At 50.6% G+C, this 19,813-nt stretch overlaps 1 protein-coding gene across 7 annotated transcripts in view; it reads right to left on the bottom strand.

The window, feature by feature from the left end:
- Positions 1-2,406: 2,406 nt before the first annotated feature.
- The window catches only part of WDFY4 (WDFY family member 4), a 291,014-nt gene continuing 273,607 nt past the window's right edge, over positions 2,407-19,813 (bottom strand). For 5 of the 7 annotated variants that reach the window (XM_047824339.1, XM_047824338.1, XM_047824342.1 and 2 more), the window contains 8 exons: positions 18,920-19,067; positions 17,662-17,846; positions 16,634-16,792; positions 11,972-12,151; positions 9,928-10,110; positions 7,658-7,742; positions 3,896-4,007; positions 2,407-2,877 (listed from right to left, as the gene is read on the bottom strand). In XM_047824339.1, coding sequence (XP_047680295.1) covers positions 2,811-2,877; positions 3,896-4,007; positions 7,658-7,742; positions 9,928-10,110; positions 11,972-12,151; positions 16,634-16,792; positions 17,662-17,846; positions 18,920-19,067 — 1,119 coding nt within the window. In that variant the 3' untranslated portion in view covers positions 2,407-2,810. Of the gene's footprint in view, positions 2,878-3,895; positions 4,008-7,657; positions 7,743-9,927; positions 10,111-11,971; positions 12,152-16,633; positions 16,793-17,661; positions 17,847-18,919; positions 19,068-19,813 lie in introns of those variants that run through there. The other 2 variants (XM_047824343.1, XR_007145177.1) reach the window with 2 other exon arrangements.

Below are 19,813 nucleotides of genomic sequence, written 5' to 3'. Positions count from 1 at the left end.
CCATTGCACTGGGTTCTCTTCCCTGGCCTCTCAGCAGAGAGGGAGAGCCGAAAAAGGTCAGGGCAAGAATTACTGTGATTAATGGGTGGGAAAGCAGCATTTATTTGGAATGGTGAACGGAGCTGAGACCTTCCCAGGATGGGAGTGTGGGAGACCCCGGTTATCGCAGTGATGGGGCTGGGGGTGGGGGCTGGTCTGACAGTTATTAAACAATTGTCATGAGGAGGAGCTTAACTTTGCAAGAGCTGGGCACGGCTACTGTCTCCAGCTGAGCCAGTGAAAGTGAGCCGAACACGGGGGTCTCTGTCCCCAGAGGCTAAGGAAGCCCCTCACTACCTGTCTTGAGACCTCTATCTTTTCCTGCTCCTTCTTTCTAGCTCCAGCCTGGCATGCCCTGTGCCTTCGCCAAGGCTGCCTCCTCTTCCTACAACATCCCACTCTCCAGCTGGACAAGGCTAAGTCCTATCTGCCCTTCCAAGTTTTGCTCCAGGGCCATCTACTTCAGCCCGTGTTATGGACTGACCTGTGTCTCACCAAAATCCCTATGCTGAAGTCCTGTTCCCCGGTACCTCCGAATGTGACAATTTGGGGAGATAACATCTTTAGAGAGGTAAGTAAGGTAAAATGAGGTCATTAGGATGGACCCTAATCCAACATGGCTGGTATCTTTATGAGAAGAGATTAGCATGCACGCACACATGCGCACACACACGCGCACACACACAAACACACACACAGATCCATGTGAGGACACAGGGAGAGACAGAGCCATCTACAAGCCACGGAGAGAGGCCTCGGGAGAAACCAACCTTGCTGACCTTGATCTTGAACTTCCAGGCTCCAGAACCGAAAAATCTTTGTGTTTAAGCTCCCCAGCCTATGGTGCTTTGTTCTGGAAGCCTGAGCAGACTACTGCAGCCACAATATCGTCTAGGTCCTCCCTAAGGCATGGGATGTCTCTCTTTTAGCCCTTCCACCCCTAGTCACATTTGTTTGCACAGATATCTTATCCCCAAGACTCCAACAAGACCTGACCCCCACCCCTCCCTTTTCCTAGTGATGTGGGCAAGCAAAAGGCAGCGTCCAGGAAATATTTGTCAAGTGAATGCGCCCAAGACAGCCTTTGGGCCAGCAGACCTTTCAGCCTTAGGTAAATGCTATGGATGGTGTTTGAAACATGACAGCACGCCCAGCCTTGATATTTATGACTTGCTTCTTGGCCTTCCTGGGGAGTGGCGCTCTCCACTCTTCAATTTATGGCCCTTCCGTGCAGCCCCAGACTGACAAGGGGATTGCAAATGGGGCGTCTGCTAAGAGGCATGCAGACAGTGCTGGAGGCGGTGCGATCCTTGGCCCTGGGGTCAGACACAGGCCCTTCTCACCCAGGGAGGGGGGCAGTGGACCTGAGAAGCACCTCGTCCTCTGTCTTGCCCTTTGCAAAGACCTCAAAGTTTACAGATAGCTCACTGTTTGCTAACCATCCCTCACTCACTATCTTTGATATAGCTGCATACCACCTGTCCATTCTGAAGATTTATCTTTAAATTGACTCACTGCCCCTGGAGGCCAGGTGACCCAGGCCATAAGACATCAAGTCCATTTTCTTGCCATTCCCAACCCTGAGCTACGCTGAATGGGGACACTCATCAGGGCCTCTGCAGGGCTTGCAGAAATATGGAAAGGATTGTGTTCCCTGGAGGGAAAAATCTCAGGGAGGGGAGTTGCTAAGGAGATTTGCAACCCGTGCACCCGCCCGGACTTGATTTCACTGAAGAGGCAGGTGAATTGCCTTTCAAGGAGCTCTGAAAGTCTGGGGGTGGAGAGAAGGCATTGGAATCGGGTGATGCCTTCAGTGCCCAACAACAGGACTGAGAGTGACTGGTGCCTTGGAAGGCACTGGAATTCCTCAGAGGGGCTCAGCTGACTCCCTACCTGCCATCTTCTCGGATGGAGAGCACAAGTCACGTAGCAGCCCGATTTTCCCAGGAGGAGCTCCAGCTCCAAATCAACATGTGGACGGGGGTCCTTGACCCCCATGAAAGGTCAGGCCCTGGGAAAAGCCTGCCAAGCCCAAGTCTTCTCTGGGGCACAGAGATAGGGTAGGCACACCTCGGCAGCGTGCCTCTCCCTCAACCCCCGGCTGACTTCCCTATGCCTGCCAGAGAACTCACGTTCACGTCCTGTCAGCCACGTTAGCCGGGCCCCCTGAGCATAGCCCCTCGCTCCCCACAAACCTTGTCCGGCGGGCAAGCCTGCAGGAAAGCCAGATTCCAGGGAGGGAGGCAGGAGGGCCTGAGAAACACTCTGAGGGCGGGCTGTGCTTCCCTGAGGCCTTTCTGCCTTTCTAGGTATGGGATGCAAACACCTGAGTGGAAAAGGGTGGTGATCTTACACTCACGAGCCCTCTTGCATTTTGAAAACGGTCGTTTTAATAAAATAAAGACAATCCAATATTTCCCATTAGCTTCCAGGAAGTGACCCAATTTTTTTCAGTGTAATAAGCCCTTTGAAAAGGTGAGTCTTGTGAGTTCGTGGGCAGCTTGTGAGTGAGTCACAGTTTCCAGATCGCTTGCTCCCAGGCTCCCAGGTGCTCTTCTCCTTTTTATGGAGTGTGTCCTTGGGCAACCCAAGGCCAAAGTCGCATGGGCCATGGAGTGGCTCGGGGTGTGCAGCTCTGATGGCCAGCAGCCCCTTCCTCAGGGGAGAGTCTTCTGTGCCCCAGGCACCGCAACAGCCTCCCTTTGCTGGTGCTGCTGCTGCCACTCAGGGCACCTGCCGCTCACTCCACCTGACCTCCACTGTCTTTCTTCCTACCCTTCTGCAGACCAGCAGAATATTCTCCCCTTCTCATCGCCGACCAGGAGTTTGGTCTGGTTTCTTGGGAAGAGAAGGAACAGACAGGAGTGTTAGAGCCAAGCCTGTGGGTCCCACTCATCCCAGCCGGCACTCAGGATGCTGCGACATGGCGGGTTCGGTCCAGGACCCCGTGGGGCCTGCACCTGACCTCACCTGAGGCAGGGGTGGGGGCTGGGAGAATTGGAGAATGCTTTGGCCCCGAAGAGGGGGAACTTCTGAGCTCTGAGGGTTGTGGCACCCCTTATGAGTATGGGGGGACTCCCCAAGATGCCCAGGCTCCTGGCAGCAGGGTGAGGCCCTGACTTTTCTCTCCAGCATCTCCAAGTGTGCCTTTTGTCCTGTGAAGAGACAGTCTGGCCCCCCTACAAACGAATGGCAAGTTTTCCAGCAGAGTTCGGGCTCCGGACTCTCGGGCCCCCTTTTCCCATGTCCTACACTAGCCCACTTCATTTCAGCCTGGCTTCTGGAATACTGTGTGGTTCCCACCACCACAGACCCTGAGCCAGCAACTGCAGGGCAGTGAGGGAGGAAGGGAAGGGCCTCTCCAAGGCCCGCGGCCTCCGGAGACTCCACTTCCTAGTGTGCGCAATGGGTTGATGACAGAAAGGACCACTTACCTCCATTGGGTAATTATGAAGAATCAAATAATGTCTATCAAGTGTAGTGGCTGACACTTGGCTATTCTACACTGGCTTAGAGCTCTCAAAAGGCGCTTTTTTTTTTTTTTTAATGTACGATACTCATCACACCAAATGTTAGCATCGGTAGCGGGCCTCAGGAAAACAGTGCCTCCCCAGCATGAAGTTACAAAGCTATACCCTTTTACATTTCTTTATGAATCCACGGGTATTTGAAAGAGAGAGAGAGCACGAACATGTGTGTGTTAAAAAACATTTCCTAGAGCCCTACGTGGGCTCCTCATTTGCCTCTTGTGCAAGGTGGGCCCTCCCTGGTGCCTACAGTAGTGAGGCGACTTTCCAGGGCCAGGCCACCTGAGCCCTGAGCTGCTGGAGGCCCGAAGGAGCCAGGCCTTGGTTACCTGGACACGGCTAGGGCTGTCACCGCAGGGCTGGTCTTGCTGGGCTTCCCTGTCAAAGCAAGGCTGACATCCAACTCTCGACAGAGGGCAAGATTCTTCTCCCACCTGTGACCTGTGGGGATCGTGCGAGAGAATGATTAGGAAACCCATGCATGCACGTGGATGTCCACGGGCAGAGCCACAAACACATACACACATATTTATATTTGTGGTCAGCAACTTGTTAAATTGAGGGGAAAATATATTTAATCTTGGCCTGTGCCGTTGCAAAAAGGGCCGTCCCAATTTAATTTGCAGGCTGTGATAGTTACATGTGCTGACGGGCTGCGGTATCCATTGTGTACCAAATTGGATTTGTGTATTATTGCTTTCTAAATTGCATGCCTAGTTCAGCAAAATTGTTCATCAGTGTTTACTGGCTTTATGCTTAATAAGATGCCCCACAATACCTTGCTGCCAGGATGTAACGCAGCCCGTAATTGCCTAGTAAAAATAAATTACATAAAGTCGGCATTATCAACTTATCTAAATCCTCTCACGCCACAACCAATAATTAAATGCTGAGAACGTTTTTTCAAAAAATGTAACTCAATGATTGTTACTTCACTCATTTTAATGACTGCATTTGGGGGCAGACAGTAATTCCTTCAACATGGAGGGCGAGATGGAGAGACATCAGCTGGGTACATCCCTGCGAAGTCACTCAGAGTCAGGGCAGGAACGACACAGCTGTCCCAGCTGTCCCAGGGTGGCCTCCTACATGCACGGAGAGGCCTGTGCACCGGGAAATGCGTGCACATTTTGTGTGTGTGCAAAAGGCCACGCTACAAGCCTTCCCGGAGCCCTTTGTGTGTTCCAGGTCGAGTCCAAGTCTACGAGGTGATTCCTAAAATACGTTGTGCTCTGACTGGGTTGGTCCTTGTTTCAAATGACAAATAAATGAATTCTGGGCCGAAATTAGATTATGTCTGTACACAAACGAGGCATCCTCAATATCTCCAAAGCTTTCTTTTCTTGCCCCTTAAGACATCTGAGGGATATAGCAACATGCACACCAACAGGACACAGGTACAAACATCCACGTGCCATGCCTGATTCTGTCACCTTCCAGCAAAACGGGTTTGAGCAATATTCGGAGAACAACGAGACCTCCACAGGCTGAGGTTTGTAGGCCTGCAAATGGATTTTCTATTTCTACACTGTGGTCCAGCCTGATTTTCACGAATACATCCATGCGCTCATGCCATTTCACCTGAATCCTCCCTTAAACTGTAATCACAACCCTGGCACTTGTTTTCTATTTGGCGGTGGTGACCTCAGACAGGTCGGGACAAACGGCAGGGGAAGGATGTGGACCCAGGCGTGATGGGGCTGCTGCCAGCCTGAAACAGTCTTGTGAGCTCCGTAATGTCATTGGCCGGTATATGAAGGGAGAAGGCTCTTACCAGCCTATAAAAATGGTAAGAACAACCTGCATTTTGTTGAGCAGATTCTTGTCTATGCCTGTAATTTTTCATGTTAGGTACTTCCTGCACATCCTGACATGTCAGGGGCAGGGGAACCGAGGGACAGAGTAATTGTTGGGCATAGAACTAGGTCTAGAGCCCTGCCTCTTGCTTTTCATGTCACTTCCCATTTCTTTGGACCCCATTCCCAATGAGTACAATCTCAGCACAACTGTTGACCCTGAACACAAACCCATGAATGCACTGGCACTTCCAGAACCAGTGGGAAGGTCTTTGAGGTGCTCTTCATTCATCGGTCTTTCCATCCATCCAGCATTCTTGTTCAGACATCCATTTATCAACCTTTGCCTCATGGGACCTCCATAGCTTCAGAAATGGGCAGTGGAGCCAAGGACTGAACTGGCATGCTTTCGTGCAGGTGTACCACAGAATTGTTCATAATCAGGCTGGGGAATAGGATTTTATGCTAGCTCTCTTCCAACTGGGTGGGAGAAATAGGGGAGAAAGTCTGGCCCCCGTTCTTCAAAGAAGTGTTGTGAGTTTTTTTAGAATGTACAAACCCCACACATCTTTCTTTTTACCCTGAGATGGGGTGATTCCTTGGAGTCCCAAAGGACCCTCAAGGTACTAGGCACAATGAAGTGAATGTGGTTGTAGATCCTTCTGAGGTCACTGCTTTGGGTCTGCCCACATTATTGACAAGGGTGCCCAGATGGTGTTATCTTGAAGGAACGGATTCTCAGTGTAGAGCCTGGGACCCAGTAAGGGTTGATCAGATGTCTGTGCATGTTTGTGTGACGAAAGAACAATAAATGGATGATTAAATGAATCAGGAAGGTGTGGAGTATATTCTAGAAAGGAACTAACTGAAGATGGCTACTCTTTTTAGAAGGCAGCCCTTAGCACTCTAATAAATTCTCTCCCGTGAATGATCATGGGTCTTGGGATACGAGTAAACCAGAACTCATGATGACAGGAGAAGTCACACTTCATCGTAACATGCTTCCTTTCATCATGGGTGGCACCAAGAAAAATGTCTCGGTTCTGGGCCAAAATCTTTGATGAAGACGGAGCTGAGAAAGAAGGCCGGCTGCGCTGGAGGAGGTGATGGTTGGGGGCTATGGGGACAGCTGTGGTGGAAGAGAAGGAGGTGATGGCTTTGCTGGTGATCTTTGTGCCTGTGATCAGGGGTGGTGCTATTGTTGATGATGCATGGCAGTATCTGCGGTTGAGGTTCGCCTGGCAGTCTGAAGTTGGTCTGAGGTTGCTTATGTCCGCTCTGCGGACAGAAGTGAGAATGATGGTAATCCTACGCTTCTGGGTAACTCTGGGAAAGCTCCTAGGCCTCTGTGCTTCAATTTCCTAATCCTTCATATGGGTGGCATAGTAAAATCTATCTCACGGGGTTGTCGTGACAAATTAGAGAATACACGGCAAGTACGCACGATGGAGACTGCTCAGGGTCAGCCCTCTCCCTGCAAGCTGAGCAGTGGTGGTCATGGTGGTGATGGTACCAGAGGCCATGATGGCAGAATAGAGAACAGATTTTCTTACGTCAGTCCCATCTGCCACAAACCAAAGAGGGTTCCAGAACAGTCGTTCTTTTACCTTGGTACACACCACACTCACCTGGGGACCTGTTAGACATGGAAATCTAGCAACCCCCAATCTTTTGCCGGGGCTTAAGGTAAAAACAGGACCCAGATCTACATTTTTAATAAGGCTCCTGGGAAGTGCGGATGTAGAGGACCTCCAGACCCACTCTGAGGAACTTGCCATGGGGAGTTGGGTGGACGGAGCCAGGATCACCAGGGCAGGCTGGGGCGCTATGGAACCACTTCCTCTCTCCAGGCATATGGCAAGGCCCCTCCTGGCCCCTCCTTTTCCCTTTCTGCAGCCTGGCTGTCCAGGCAAGTAGGCATTTGGACCCAGGCCCTGGGCTGGGAAGTTTGGCATTGAGGAGTCATCAGGCAGATGGAGAACATCAAACTAAGCTCTGTAAGGTTCTGAGGCTCAGAAGCCCCTGAAAACCGCCACGACTGTTCACATGTCCAGGGAGCATCCCAGAGCTTGCTGGTCCCCGCAGGACGGGGCCAGGATGCAACGGGACTACTCCATGCTGCTTCACGTTCTGCCGGCAGCTTGCAGTAAACTGTGCTCTGTCCCCCCAACTTGACAACATCCAGAGAGATTCAATGGCTTCCCTGGACTCCGTAGGACTGAATGGAGCTATGGGAGGGGAGGGGGGAGTGAAGACTGCAAGGCGAAGGCCCCACACCCTTAGCAGGGCAGGTACCTCTTGGGCTCAGAGGTTGAGCTGAGGGATCCTCTGGTGCTACCAGCCCGGGAACAGATGTCTTCATGTCCTCAGTCTTCCAAATCTGTCCAGAAAAGAGAAAGGGCCAATGGCTGGGGAAATGATCCTGTCTGTGGCCTCGGGCCCATCCCATTCCCTCACATCCAACGGACCCTGAAGGAAGGGATGGGAATATGGTCCCCTTTCACTTCCAAGACTAATGTATTCTTGGGGACAAAAAATTACTTAGGCTTCAGTAGAGCACCGTTGAAGCTTAGATGGGTTTACTCTGCCCTCCTGTGACCATAGTGCCTCCGTCCTCAACCTCTCATCTGCAGGGATGAGACCCAGCAGCTAGTTTATTGTCATTTTACTTAGCTAATGCCCTTTCACCCTGCTGCCGCCATCCCTGGAGGCCTCCCTCACCACTTAGCAGCTAGGCCTCCCCATTCTCTGTGTCTGGCTCTTGGTCGCAAGCCCTTCTATTAATGTCCTCATGCTGACTGCATATGGCTTCTCACTTGCTGAATCCAGATGTTATGTTGACAAAGGGCAAGGATCAGCCTACTCTTAATGATTTTTTGAACTCCACACCAGGCCTAACCCAGCCCTGGGCCATTCCAGGAGCTCAATTGCCATGTTGGATGAATGAGTGCTGCGTGCATGAAAGTCTCTCACTCATGACGTGGGGGCCCACAAAAAAAAATGCACATGCTGCTTGGCCAGCCTGGGCTCCTCTGACTGACCCACAGTGTGAGTCACCCCACCAAGCCCAGGCCTCCCTGACCTACTCATGTTCTGGCTAGCCCAGGATGCCCTGCTCTCTGCAGAGACAATGTACCCCACCTAGCCCACAAATGGGGCTTCTCAAGGGACCCTCCTCAGCCTTGTCTCTCCCACCCCCACACAGTGACCTCTCAGCCTGCCTGGCCTCTCCATATGCTGTAACTTTTCTTCATCCTTGGGACTCAGCTATACTGCCATCTCCTCTCATGTCTCTCTGTTAGAAATAAATCCATACTCCCTTTGGACCCTCACCACATATTGATTCAGCAAGTATTAGCTCCATGATTATTCCGAGTCTTAGGCCATGGACACCCATGCAAAGCAAGGCCAAGTTTTAGCCATGATGGCACTCAGCAAGCTTTCATAAACATTTGAAGCAATCAATGGACATTTTCTTGAATACATTATGGCCTTCAGTCAACATTTCCTTTAAACTGTGGAATTCAGTTGACAGTTTCTTAAGTGAGCCTCTGACTTATTCCTTATCTTTACTCATTCCTTCATCCCTCCTGTCAGTCTCAGAAAGCTTGCCTTGTTCTTCCCAGGCTAATCCTCACACTTCAATGTTTCTGTTTCGTTCTCTTCCTGGTTTATTGATGCTTTCCCTCTCCATGGCTTTCCTCAGAGGGTCCATGGCACTCTTTGATTATCATGGTCATAGCATGCATTGCATACATGTATTTTCTGTTTGTATGCTCTTCTAGGATATGATCAGCTGGAGGATAATGGTCTATTATTAATTTCTGTGTTCCCTGTGGCTTGTATGATGAGTTTGGTACAGAGCCAGAGTTAGGGTGATGGACAGATAAAAAATATTTGGATGTATAGATGGATTCATGGGTAAATTGATAGGTATATGGAAGGACAGATCATTGTATAGGAGGAAAGGAATGGAGGAAGGAAGGAAAGGAGGAAGGGAGGGATGGAGAGACGGAAGGAGGAGGGAGGGAAGGAAGGAAGGAATGGTAGAGAGATAAATAGTTGGGTAGGTAGGTAGATGTATTATTGGATGGATGGATGAAAGGATGGATTAATGGATGAATAGGTATAGAGATAAATTGTTGGATGGATTAGTTGGTGAACAGATGGGTGGATGATGGATGGGCAAGTGTGTGAATGGATCGCCCAAATATTTCTTTTCAGCACTGGGCTATGTTCTTACACATTTGACCATTCAGCTTTCACACCTTGTCCTGATAAATGTTTATTTCATTTCATGAGCATATGTGTGTATACAATTATATATATAATGCTATCTATCTTCTATCTATCTATCTATCTATCTATCTATCTATCTATCTATGTATCTATCTACGTTTTGCCTGGAGAGAGACTTGCCTTTGCCCTCACTTGCCATGAAGACCTAGTCTGGCATACCATTTGGTCTCAAATGCAGCCTATAGATTTGGGCTCTTGGAGGAAGTGAGAACAAAGACCACTTTCTTGTATTCATTCTGCCTTCATTCTGCCCAAGACACACCTACCCGAACCATGCCGTCTTGACTTCCAGTGATGATGACATGGTTTGTGTCCCATGCTGGCCCTTCCATCATGTAGCAGCAGGTTATGACTCCTTCAGGGCCCCAGGCCGTGGTGATGCTGGCCAGTGGCTGTCCGTTGACATTCCACAGAGACAAGTGGGCTCCCGCACAGGAGACAATGGTGCCCTGCAGCAATAAAAACTGATTTCACTCCACGCTGAGGTCACTGCCTGCCCATCCGCATTTGCTCAGCCAGTTTGCACACCCCAGCACCCTTAACCTGCTATCTTCTGAAGACTAACGAAGGTACTCCAAGACCTAAGACACCCACTTCTTATTAGATGGCTCATAGGTCTCTTGTGTTTTCGCACAACTACAAATTCCTGGCTATTTGCATACTGCAGTCATGTGTTTGGATACTGCTTTCTCTGACACAAACTGGCTGACTTACCCTTTGGACTCCTTCCACAGCCTGGAGACTGCCTCTGGCTCTAGACACGGGGCCTGGACAGGGCAGGCAGGCCAGCCCTGTCCCCATGAAGAAGATTTGGATATCACTTGGTAGAGGGCAGAGTACAGAGGTTTGAATGATTGTATATGGCTCAAAGAATTGGCGATGTCTCTCTGAAGGGAATTTCTGAGGAGAAATGTCCCCATTGAATCTCCTGAAATGTTTATGTCTAGAGTTTTCTTCTCAAGTCCTTGTCAATATTATGGCCAATGGTATAGTGGTCACTGTCACTGAGGACTCATAAAACCAGCTGGAGCCATGCCTTTGAGCCTTGCCCTAACCACAGAAAGGACGTAGGGAACTCAGTGCCCTTCCATAGCCCCCTGGGCTCCATCATACCCCTTTCTGAATTGTCTGGCTCTGTTAGAGTCTGCTTGAGGCTGAGGACCATGTCTGATACATCTCTGCCAAGCACCCAACCCTGAGCCCAGTAGGCACTTAGTGAATTCAGTTGGCTCCAGGACAAGTTGAATTCAACAAGTTGTTGGTCATGATATGTCTCCTCTGAGATCTAAGGACATTATTCTGTATAATGCTCTCTCAGATCAGGGCTTGGTGCCTTTCCCAACACATCCACCAATTTATCCATTCACTCACCATCCTCCCATCCATCCATCCATCCACCCTCCATCTGCCCACTTACCTATCCGCCCATTAATTCACCCAAATATCCATCCAGCCACATACCTATTCATCCATCCATCCATCCATCCATCCATCCATCCATCCATCCATCCTCTGTTCTGCCCATGTAAGATTCATCCTAGATTCAAGTTTACCTGGAACACCATGTTTGGCTAAAGTTGGGACGAGGAGCCTTCTTCATTATCTCCTCCTCTTTCTATTATCCCCTTGCCACTCTATCCATGCCCTGGACTCCTAGGGTTTTCTGTGAGCAGATGCAGAGGCTTTGAATCCTCACGGAACCCCATGCCCTATGATGAGGATTCCAGCCTGGGAGAAATTCCACACTGAGATTTAGATATATAGTTCTCTAACTCTTTCTGTTCTCTCTGTCTCGGTCTCTATCTGTCTGTCTCTCTCTGTTTCACTCAGACATAACACACACACACACACACACACACACACACACACACACATTCCTGACAGGCTTATCTTTGGTAGCAGCTTGGAGGGACAAACAGAAGCACTTCCTGCCATGGAGACCAGAAGCACCTGATGAGTTAACACTGACTTAACATCAGTGAACTGAATTAGTCCGCCAAGCCCAGAAGATCTCTTACCAAAGCCAACTTCTTGCCCCAATTCCCTCATGCCTGTGCCAGAACAGACACCTCCCACCACTCTCACCACCCGGAGGGAGAAAAATAAAAAAAGGAAAAAATAAAATCTAGAACCAGATGTTGCACATGTTGATGGCTCCACTCTGCCTGGGCAAAGAATACTCCACACATTTGGGACAACATTTCTCAACATTCTTGGGAGATCAGCCTTTCTTTGTTCCTGGGTTTTCTCTTGGGACACTGCACCACGCTTCCAGGTAGGCTCATAGACATTGAGAAAGTGAGGACTCACCGAGACGTCACTGATGGCAAGAGCAGAGATACCCTCCCGGTGGGCAGGCAGGCGGGCCACGTGGGTGAGATGGTCTAGGTCCCACAGGATGCAAGTACAGTCTTGGGAGCCACTCACCAGGAGGCTGAAGGTGACTGATGCTGCCAGGCATGTGACAGCCTGTGTGTGTCCATATAAGGCCTGGGGACAAGAAGCAGACCCACGGATTATGGGAGGGACCCTCAATCTAGGTACCTGGGGAGATTTCCTGCCTTCCCACTTACTGTTGGGCTCCAGATGAGGAAAGAGAGATTCAGGGTGATTCCATGATTCCAAAGTCTGTGGTATGTGTGTGCATGTGTTTCCATGTGTGTGTTTGTACATGAGTCTCTGCTGGCCTCTCAGTTCCATCCATTTCTGGGAGTTGAGGCTCACCCAGGGTGGATCTGCAGCCCTTTTATCATAACTGAAACAGGCCAGTAGCACCGTCACATGCTGTGAGCTCACCTACACTTGGCCTTGCGTGTTGAAGCTGCACGTACCACTAGTCACACGCAAGGACACTGATTTACCAAGTGTAGTGTCCCAACCAGGTGCATAAACAAACATCAGCTAGAAATTCAAATGCAAATTCTTGGGCCCTATCCAAGACCTACTGAGTCAGAAACTCTGGGGGCGGGGCTGTGATGAAAACCATGGGTTTTCACAAGCTCTCCAGGAAATTTTCATGCACGCTCCAGTTTGAGCATTACCCCAGGAGAACCTCAGAAACAAACATGCCTCTGCCAACTAAAATGGAAGGAAGGCGGTGGGGCGGCTGTCAGGTCATCATGAAAAAAGATGTGACTTTTCAAGTCTGATGGATCTGGGTTCATAGCCTGTCTGGCCACGTGGCAGCAGGTGACTCAGGGCCTTGGTCTTGGCCCTCAGGTTGGCCTGTGCTGGGTTTGGCCTGGTTCACAGATGGCTATGTATCCAGATATGGCCAGAGGCCTTGCTCCCCAGGGACACGTGCCGGAGGGGCTGGGGTGGCCTGGTGTTCCCAGGTCCACGGCCGCTGGCCACAGTCTGGTTTCCATCACAGTGGTCCCAGAAGCTGCCAGGTAAGCCTGATCTGAGAGCTGCTGCATTCACACGGGCAGCTGTCTTCTGGAATGAGCCAGAGAAGTGCAGAGATGGCGTTCTGAAATGTGATTACCCTGGCTTACCTAGTGGTAAACCTCCACCCTCAGGACGGATGACTGCTCACTCATTTGGGTCAATGAGTCTGAGCATCATTTTTCAAAGCTGTCACTTTGCCTGGTCACAGCCAGGAAGAGTTCTGCCAGGGATTCCTGTTTGTTTTAGGTAGATCTTAATGTGGCACCAAGCAGATGGGGCTGGCAAGGTTCTGGACGTGACCCACAGAAGATGACTGGGGTCATCTCAGGAAACTGGAAGCTGTCCACACGAAGAGAAAAGCAGAGGATCTGACAGGAGCTCTGATGACTGAGTTCTGACTGTAGGGGGACATGGTGACTCCAAAGAGTGCAAGCCAGGGGACACTGGACTAAAGGCTGGGGATTCAGAGAGAGAAGCTCTGAGCCCAAGTGTCCCCATGTGCTGTCCATTAATGGAGCCAAGTCTACTGCTTTGCAAAGGGAGGCACTGGAGAGTGAGGGGGGCCAGTCTGCGTGCAGGCACTGACCACCCGTGTAAGGCTCATTGCCTCTCATCACGAGGCACGTAGCCACCCCCATCTGGAAAGGCTGAGGACATCAGTGAAGGAGGACAGCAGATGTCAATGTGCTGTCTACTGGCTCTTTGTTGGGATGAGCACTGGGTGTTGTATGGAAACCAACTTGACAATAAATTATATTTTTAAATAAATAAATAAATAACTAAGAATACAGTAGTCCCCCTTATCCATGGAGGACATGTTCCAAAACCCTCAGTAGATGCTTGAAACCGTGGGTAGTACCAAACCCTGTGTGTACTGTTTTTTTCCTGTACATACGTAGCTATGAAAAAATTTAATTTATAAATTAGGCACAGTAACAGATTAAAAGCAATAACTAGTAATAAAAGAGAACTGTTATAACAACGTACTGCAATAAAAGTTATGTGAGTGTGGCCTCTCTCTCTCAGAATGTGTTATTGGATGCTACTCGTCCTTCCTGTGATGACATGAGGTGAATGTCATAGGCACTGTGACGTGGCCCGAGGCTACTACTGACCTTCTGATGATGAGTCAGAAGGAGGATTATCTGGTTTCGGGCCATGGCTGACCACAGGTGACTGAGACCATGGCACGTGAAACCATGAATCAGGGGGTACTGTCACAGTACCTCTCTACGTGGCCAATTAAAATGACTTCACTGTCATCACCTAAATAAAGCAGCAAAATATAAAGAAAATACAATAAAATAAAGTAAAATAAAATAAAATAAAACAAAATAAAATAAAATAAAATAAAACAAAAGCCTCTGGAAATAATTGCTCATGCTGGACACTTGTGGTGAGATGGGCACTCTTAATTAATCGCGGTGGCAATGTAAAGTTACAGAACCACTATCGAAAGCACGATGTCCCTGCTTGGTAGTTCTACTTCTTGAAATTTATTTTAAGGCAACAATTAATCAGAAGCAAACAGCAATCTATATAAGCTGTTGTCTGCAACATTATTTAAAATAGTTAAAATTTGGAAGTAATGTAATTGTCTAGTTTGAGGAGAAACGGTTTATTAAACCGTGGTGCACTGACATAACAAAACAATTGAAATGTAATTTTATGGAAATGGAATAATACGGAACAATTGAAATGTAAATTACAGACTGTGGAGAAGGAGAAACAATTTGATAGGCTGGGTGGAAACAGAATAAACATATCTACACAATGATCAGAATGGTATAAATATGTATATCTGGGGATGGCAGTATGTGACAATGGAAACTTTTATAGAGATTATAGAGAATTATTCAACTTTGAAGTGAATTTGAAATTTGTCTTTAATGTTGTAATATCTTTAAAAAATGAAACACTTAAAAAAAACTGTGTATGAAACTATTTAATGATGTCTTTGCCGGCAAGTCAGGGACAGACCCCCTCACTGAGCAGCTGGTGGTCTGGGGGATCCCCAAGGCCATGTCAGCCACTACAGGTAAATGATAAAGGATTTTATTCTGCGTAGAAAATAAGAGCATGTGGGATTCCCCTTACCTTTTCCTCTTGATTTATAACTAGGAGAGGATGATGAATTACATTTTTATGCTGTCAATACAGGGCTTTTATATAGCACACCTTCATTTCGAAAAGGGACCTGGGAGCAGTAGCGGGAGGCCGCTTCCCCGACTCCCTAAGGCCGGCTCTGCAGTCAGGCTGGATCTAGGGCGTCCCTAAAGTGGTGCCTGGGATAAGGAAGCACTCCATAGAGTAATAATAATGTGCGGTCTCTTCACACAGGTCAGGAGTAAGAACGTAGCCCCCTTCCCGCAGTCCACGGAAGGAGAAGGAAACCTAGAACAGCGTGAAAAGGTGAAAAGGCAGGGCGCTCCGAGGCTGGCTTTGAGAGTCTGGGGAAGGCAGCCTGCCCTTGGCCTGCACAGCTCCCTCAGCAGGTGCCACTGCTCCACAGGAGTAATCGGCCCCCTCAGCACTGACCCAGTAGTTCTTTACCTCTCGTCTACTGAGTGCCTACCTTGCACCACACGTGTGCTGCAGGGGCTGGTAGGGTGGTGAGGGGAGGGCTTGAAAAGCATCCAGAGAAACCGCGGAGCAGTTTCAGTGAAACATGTGTGGTTTAGGAAATCTGATCTGTGGTGAGTTTTGTATGATTAATTTTGGTGGTTGTCATCTTGGGTCTATATGGCTAACTACGAATACAGATGTAAAAATGAGCTGCATTTTTGAGTTGGAAGCGTACCCTAGTGGTATTCTGGGCAGGTTCCAGGATGCACAGGCAGGAAGCGTGGGTTTAGAGTTAGATCGACCCAGATTAAAACGCAAACTCGCTCTCTCTGAGCTTCAGTTTCCTTGCGTGGAAGTGGGAATAACGGTGCCGGATTCGCCAGACTAAAACGAATGTACAGAGTTTCAAGCAAACAGCGAGTACACTCTGCTTGTTACGAGGGCGGCGGTGATTCCTGAGGCGGGACTGGAAGGAGCCCACTGCCCCCGCCTGCTTCTGCTCTACTCCACTGCTGTTCTGAAATAGCCTTTCAATTTCCGGCTCCACGACGAGTCACTTGACTTCTTCGCACCTGTTTTTTCCACCGGTAACGTAAGGAGAAGAATAGCACCTAGTTTACAGTGTTGTTGAGAAGGTAAAAGGAGGCCATCCGCACAAGTGCCCACAGCACATGATCAAAAATGTTCTCAAGTGCAAGGAAACTGCTTTCGCTGGCTCTGACGCGTTAGCGGCATCTCTCATTGAGGGATGGGTCCCACGGGGCCACCTGCCCCTGTGGGCTTGTCAAAACCACCGTGGGCATGGAACCGTGGCCTTCTAACAGCAAACAGCCATGTGCCGTCACCAGTGCCTCTCTGCGTTCTCGGCTCCTGAGGGAGGCAGGGCTGTTGGTGCGCAGGGAATTAGATGGCGCTAGGGCACTATACCTGCCTGAGGCACCACACATGCCCCCGGCACGATCTCCACCTGAGGCACCATCCCCGCCTGAGGTAAAATCCCCACCTGAGGTATCGTACCTGCTTGAGGTGCAGGCCTTTCGGGCGGCCTTTGGCTATGCTGAGCTCCCATACACAGACCACCGCACTGGCCCCAGAGGTGATGATCGTTGTGGGGGCTGGGCACACGGTACACAGGCAGCGGCCCCAGGCAGCCAGGTTCTCGAATGTCGTCAGGATCTATGGGAGACAAGTGGGGTGAGCATTGGCGCCCCAGCCAGCACAGGGCCGAGAGCCCGGACAGGGTGACAGAGGGACAAGGGCAGGTCTGGATGCTGCTGGCCTGCTTGTGTGCCGTGGGAACTGCAGGACATGTCATGTGTTCCGGAGGCTGGCACTGGTGACCCAATCCAGGCAATCCAAGCCTGTCCCCAGGGAGTTCATACTCTAGTGAGTGGGGAGACACAAGCGAGCAGGGAGTTAGGGAGACGTTGTAAACACCTGGCTGCCTCATGAAGTGGTAGGGAAGGCTGGGGTGGCAAGGGAGAGCTCGGTGGGCAGGGAGTTCATGTCATGTGATCGGTGCGTGGGATGTAGGGTGGGAGGGAAGTTGGGCTAGGAAAGGAGGCTGGAGGTGGCCAGGGCCACAGCAAGATGTGAAGTAACTTTGTGGCCTGAGTCAAGGGCGGATGAAGGGCAACCAGACGGCTCGCTTCTGGCGCTGGCTCAATGCTCAGTGAGTGTCCTCGGAGTCTGAGCCGTAGCAAATGCCAGGGGAACCCCAAGACTCCACACCCAGACTGAGAGTCTGAGTGGCCTCCACGCAGCCAAGTGACCGGCTGGTGGCAGAGACTGCTGTGAAGTGACAGCGTGCACTGTGAACTTGTAAGCTCCACTCCTTAGAATATGGGTTGGAGGCTTGGCCCACAAGGGTCCTCAGCCGGGCCGCACAAGCCGTCTCCCTCTCAGGCCGGAGGCACAGGCACAAGGAGGAAGTGGGGCAGCGGTGCCTGCTTTGGACTCGCCCTCTGACTGCTTCTGCCTCAACGGTGACCACCCTGCCCCCCGCCTGCCCACGTGCCCCATGCCTGCACCCCACACCCGCCCACCTTGTCAGAGCCATAGTTCCCCAGGCAGCAGCTGAAGTCATCAAAGCCCCAGCTGAAGGTCCTGTTCCAGAGCGGAGGCAGCAGCATCTTGTTCTTTTCCACAGCCAGGATGGTCTTCTCGGTAGGGACGATGTGGCCAATGGCTCCTTTGGGGGATTCTGAGCCTAGAGAGAAAAGGTACATATCTACCCCCCAGTTAGTATGGTGGAGCTTACCTGCCAAGAGGCAACACCCCCTTTCTCTGTGCCCAGCCACGGGCAGGTGACCTGGATTTGGCAAAGCACAAGCCTGGTTAGTAGCCACTTGCTCGTCAAGGCACCTCACTCCAGGGCCTCACTCCAGGGGCTGTGTTAGACCCTGGCCCTGAGCTGGATCCCCTGGCCCTGGGTTCCTCCCCTGTTTTAGCACATACGTTAAGCTTGCACGTGGCCACAGGTTTTCAGTGTCTCTAAGGGGCTGATATCAGGGGAGGAGTGGCTGAGGCTGTCGGTGCAGGTGGCACAAAGCCACAGGAGCCGTGGGGGGCTCTGCCCTTCCTGTCCCTCCCAGACACCTTATCTGGTAGGGATGGGTGTGCCACAGGCACTGTTCTTGGAGTTGAAGGCAAAAAAGGACACACCAAAACCCCCCAACAAACCTGGCCTTGTACTCCTTATAGAACTCCAGAATGTTGCCCTTTGTCTTGGGATTTCCCAAAAGCAGTGCATGCCCCAGATGGCCCAGACATCAGACTTCACCCACAGTTTCCCTAAGAAGCAGCAGGGCTGGAACTCACACTGGGCTGTGTGCCCCAGGTCAGCTGCTCCTGGCTAGTGGCTGCAGGCCCGCGTGGGTGCTTAGGAGCAACGGTGACTGTGGGTACTAAGGAACAGAGGCTGCAACCCTCCCTCCCCTCGGGAAATCTGGCTTTGGAGGTGAGGAGGGGTGTATGTGTGTGTGTGTAGGAAAGAGAGAGAAAGAGAAAGAAAGAGAAAGAGGTGTGTGTGTATGTGCACACACACACATATGAAAGAAGGAGGGGAATGTGTGTCTTAGATAGACAGGCAGACAGGTGAGTCTGTCAGGATCTAACAGAGGTGCTTCCGGACACTTCCAGGCACAGGCCTCCCCAGATTCCTGCTGTGACTAGAGACACAGCCATCCAAAGTCAGACCCCAAGACCCTGAAGGGTCTGTGCCCCTGAGTCTCCAAAGGAACACCAGTCACTAAAGGGACATCTGTGGGACAGGGCGCCAAACAGAGCTGACCAGGTGGTTACCTTTGACTGTGACCTGGGAGGGCCGCAGTGACTGCAGATTGTAGAAAAAGGGCTGTGGGTGGCTGGGGAGGCTCGCAGGTATGACGGCATCCTTTCCGGGTGAAGCCTTCCCTGCAGCGGTCCTGGCTGGGTGGGGTTTCGTAAAGAGCTGGAGAGGCAAGGGGACAGACGTACACCGCACAAGTCATTAGGGACAGACGGCCGGAGGAGTCCTCCCCAGTCAAGCCACAGCAGTACCTCCGCTCTGAGTGCTGCCTGAGCTGGGCTCACTTCTGACTGAGATAAACAAAAACAGAACTATCTGGTTCAGCCCTCGGATGTTGTCGATGAGGGGCTTGGGCTCAGAGAGGGCCCACAGCTTTCTCCAGGTCATGGTGCGTGACTAGCAGAATTAGCCTTCCTGGCTGCCCAACTGTCATCTTCTCCACGCTGCTTGGGAAAAGGATGACCTCACTGAGGAGCCTTTGGTCCCTGGCAGAGCTGCCTCTCAAATCATGGGTCAGAATGACCCTCTTCTCTCTCTAGATCACATGTCTCTCTTCATTTGCTTGAGCTATTTCTCACATTTTTTCCCCCTTCCTTTACAAACTCTGCAGGCACGTCCATCTGGGCATCAAGACAGAATTCTTTAATAGCATCCATTCAAACGTTCCAAAGAGCACAGGCAAACCCCATTAGTGGCCTTTCTTATTTTCACTTTTCTTAGATCTCTGCTGTCAAAGTGTCCCCAATGCCAAACTTTTTGCATAACCAGGCAAAATATGAAGCCCAAGGCCGTGCTGCTTGGCAGAATCTTGCTGCTGCCACAGAGGGCAGCTGAGGCCAGCTCCGGCTCTCCACCCTCCCCCCTTCCCAACTAGGCTGTTCTTTCCAGCCATCAGGCCCATTCTTCTG

The sequence above is a fragment of the Prionailurus viverrinus genome, chromosome D2 (genome assembly GCF_022837055.1).
Source record: "Prionailurus viverrinus isolate Anna chromosome D2, UM_Priviv_1.0, whole genome shotgun sequence".
Classification (NCBI taxonomy): Eukaryota; Metazoa; Chordata; class Mammalia; order Carnivora; family Felidae; genus Prionailurus; species Prionailurus viverrinus.
Note: the sequence above shows the minus strand (reverse complement) of the source record. Positions and strands in the feature narration are given on the sequence as shown.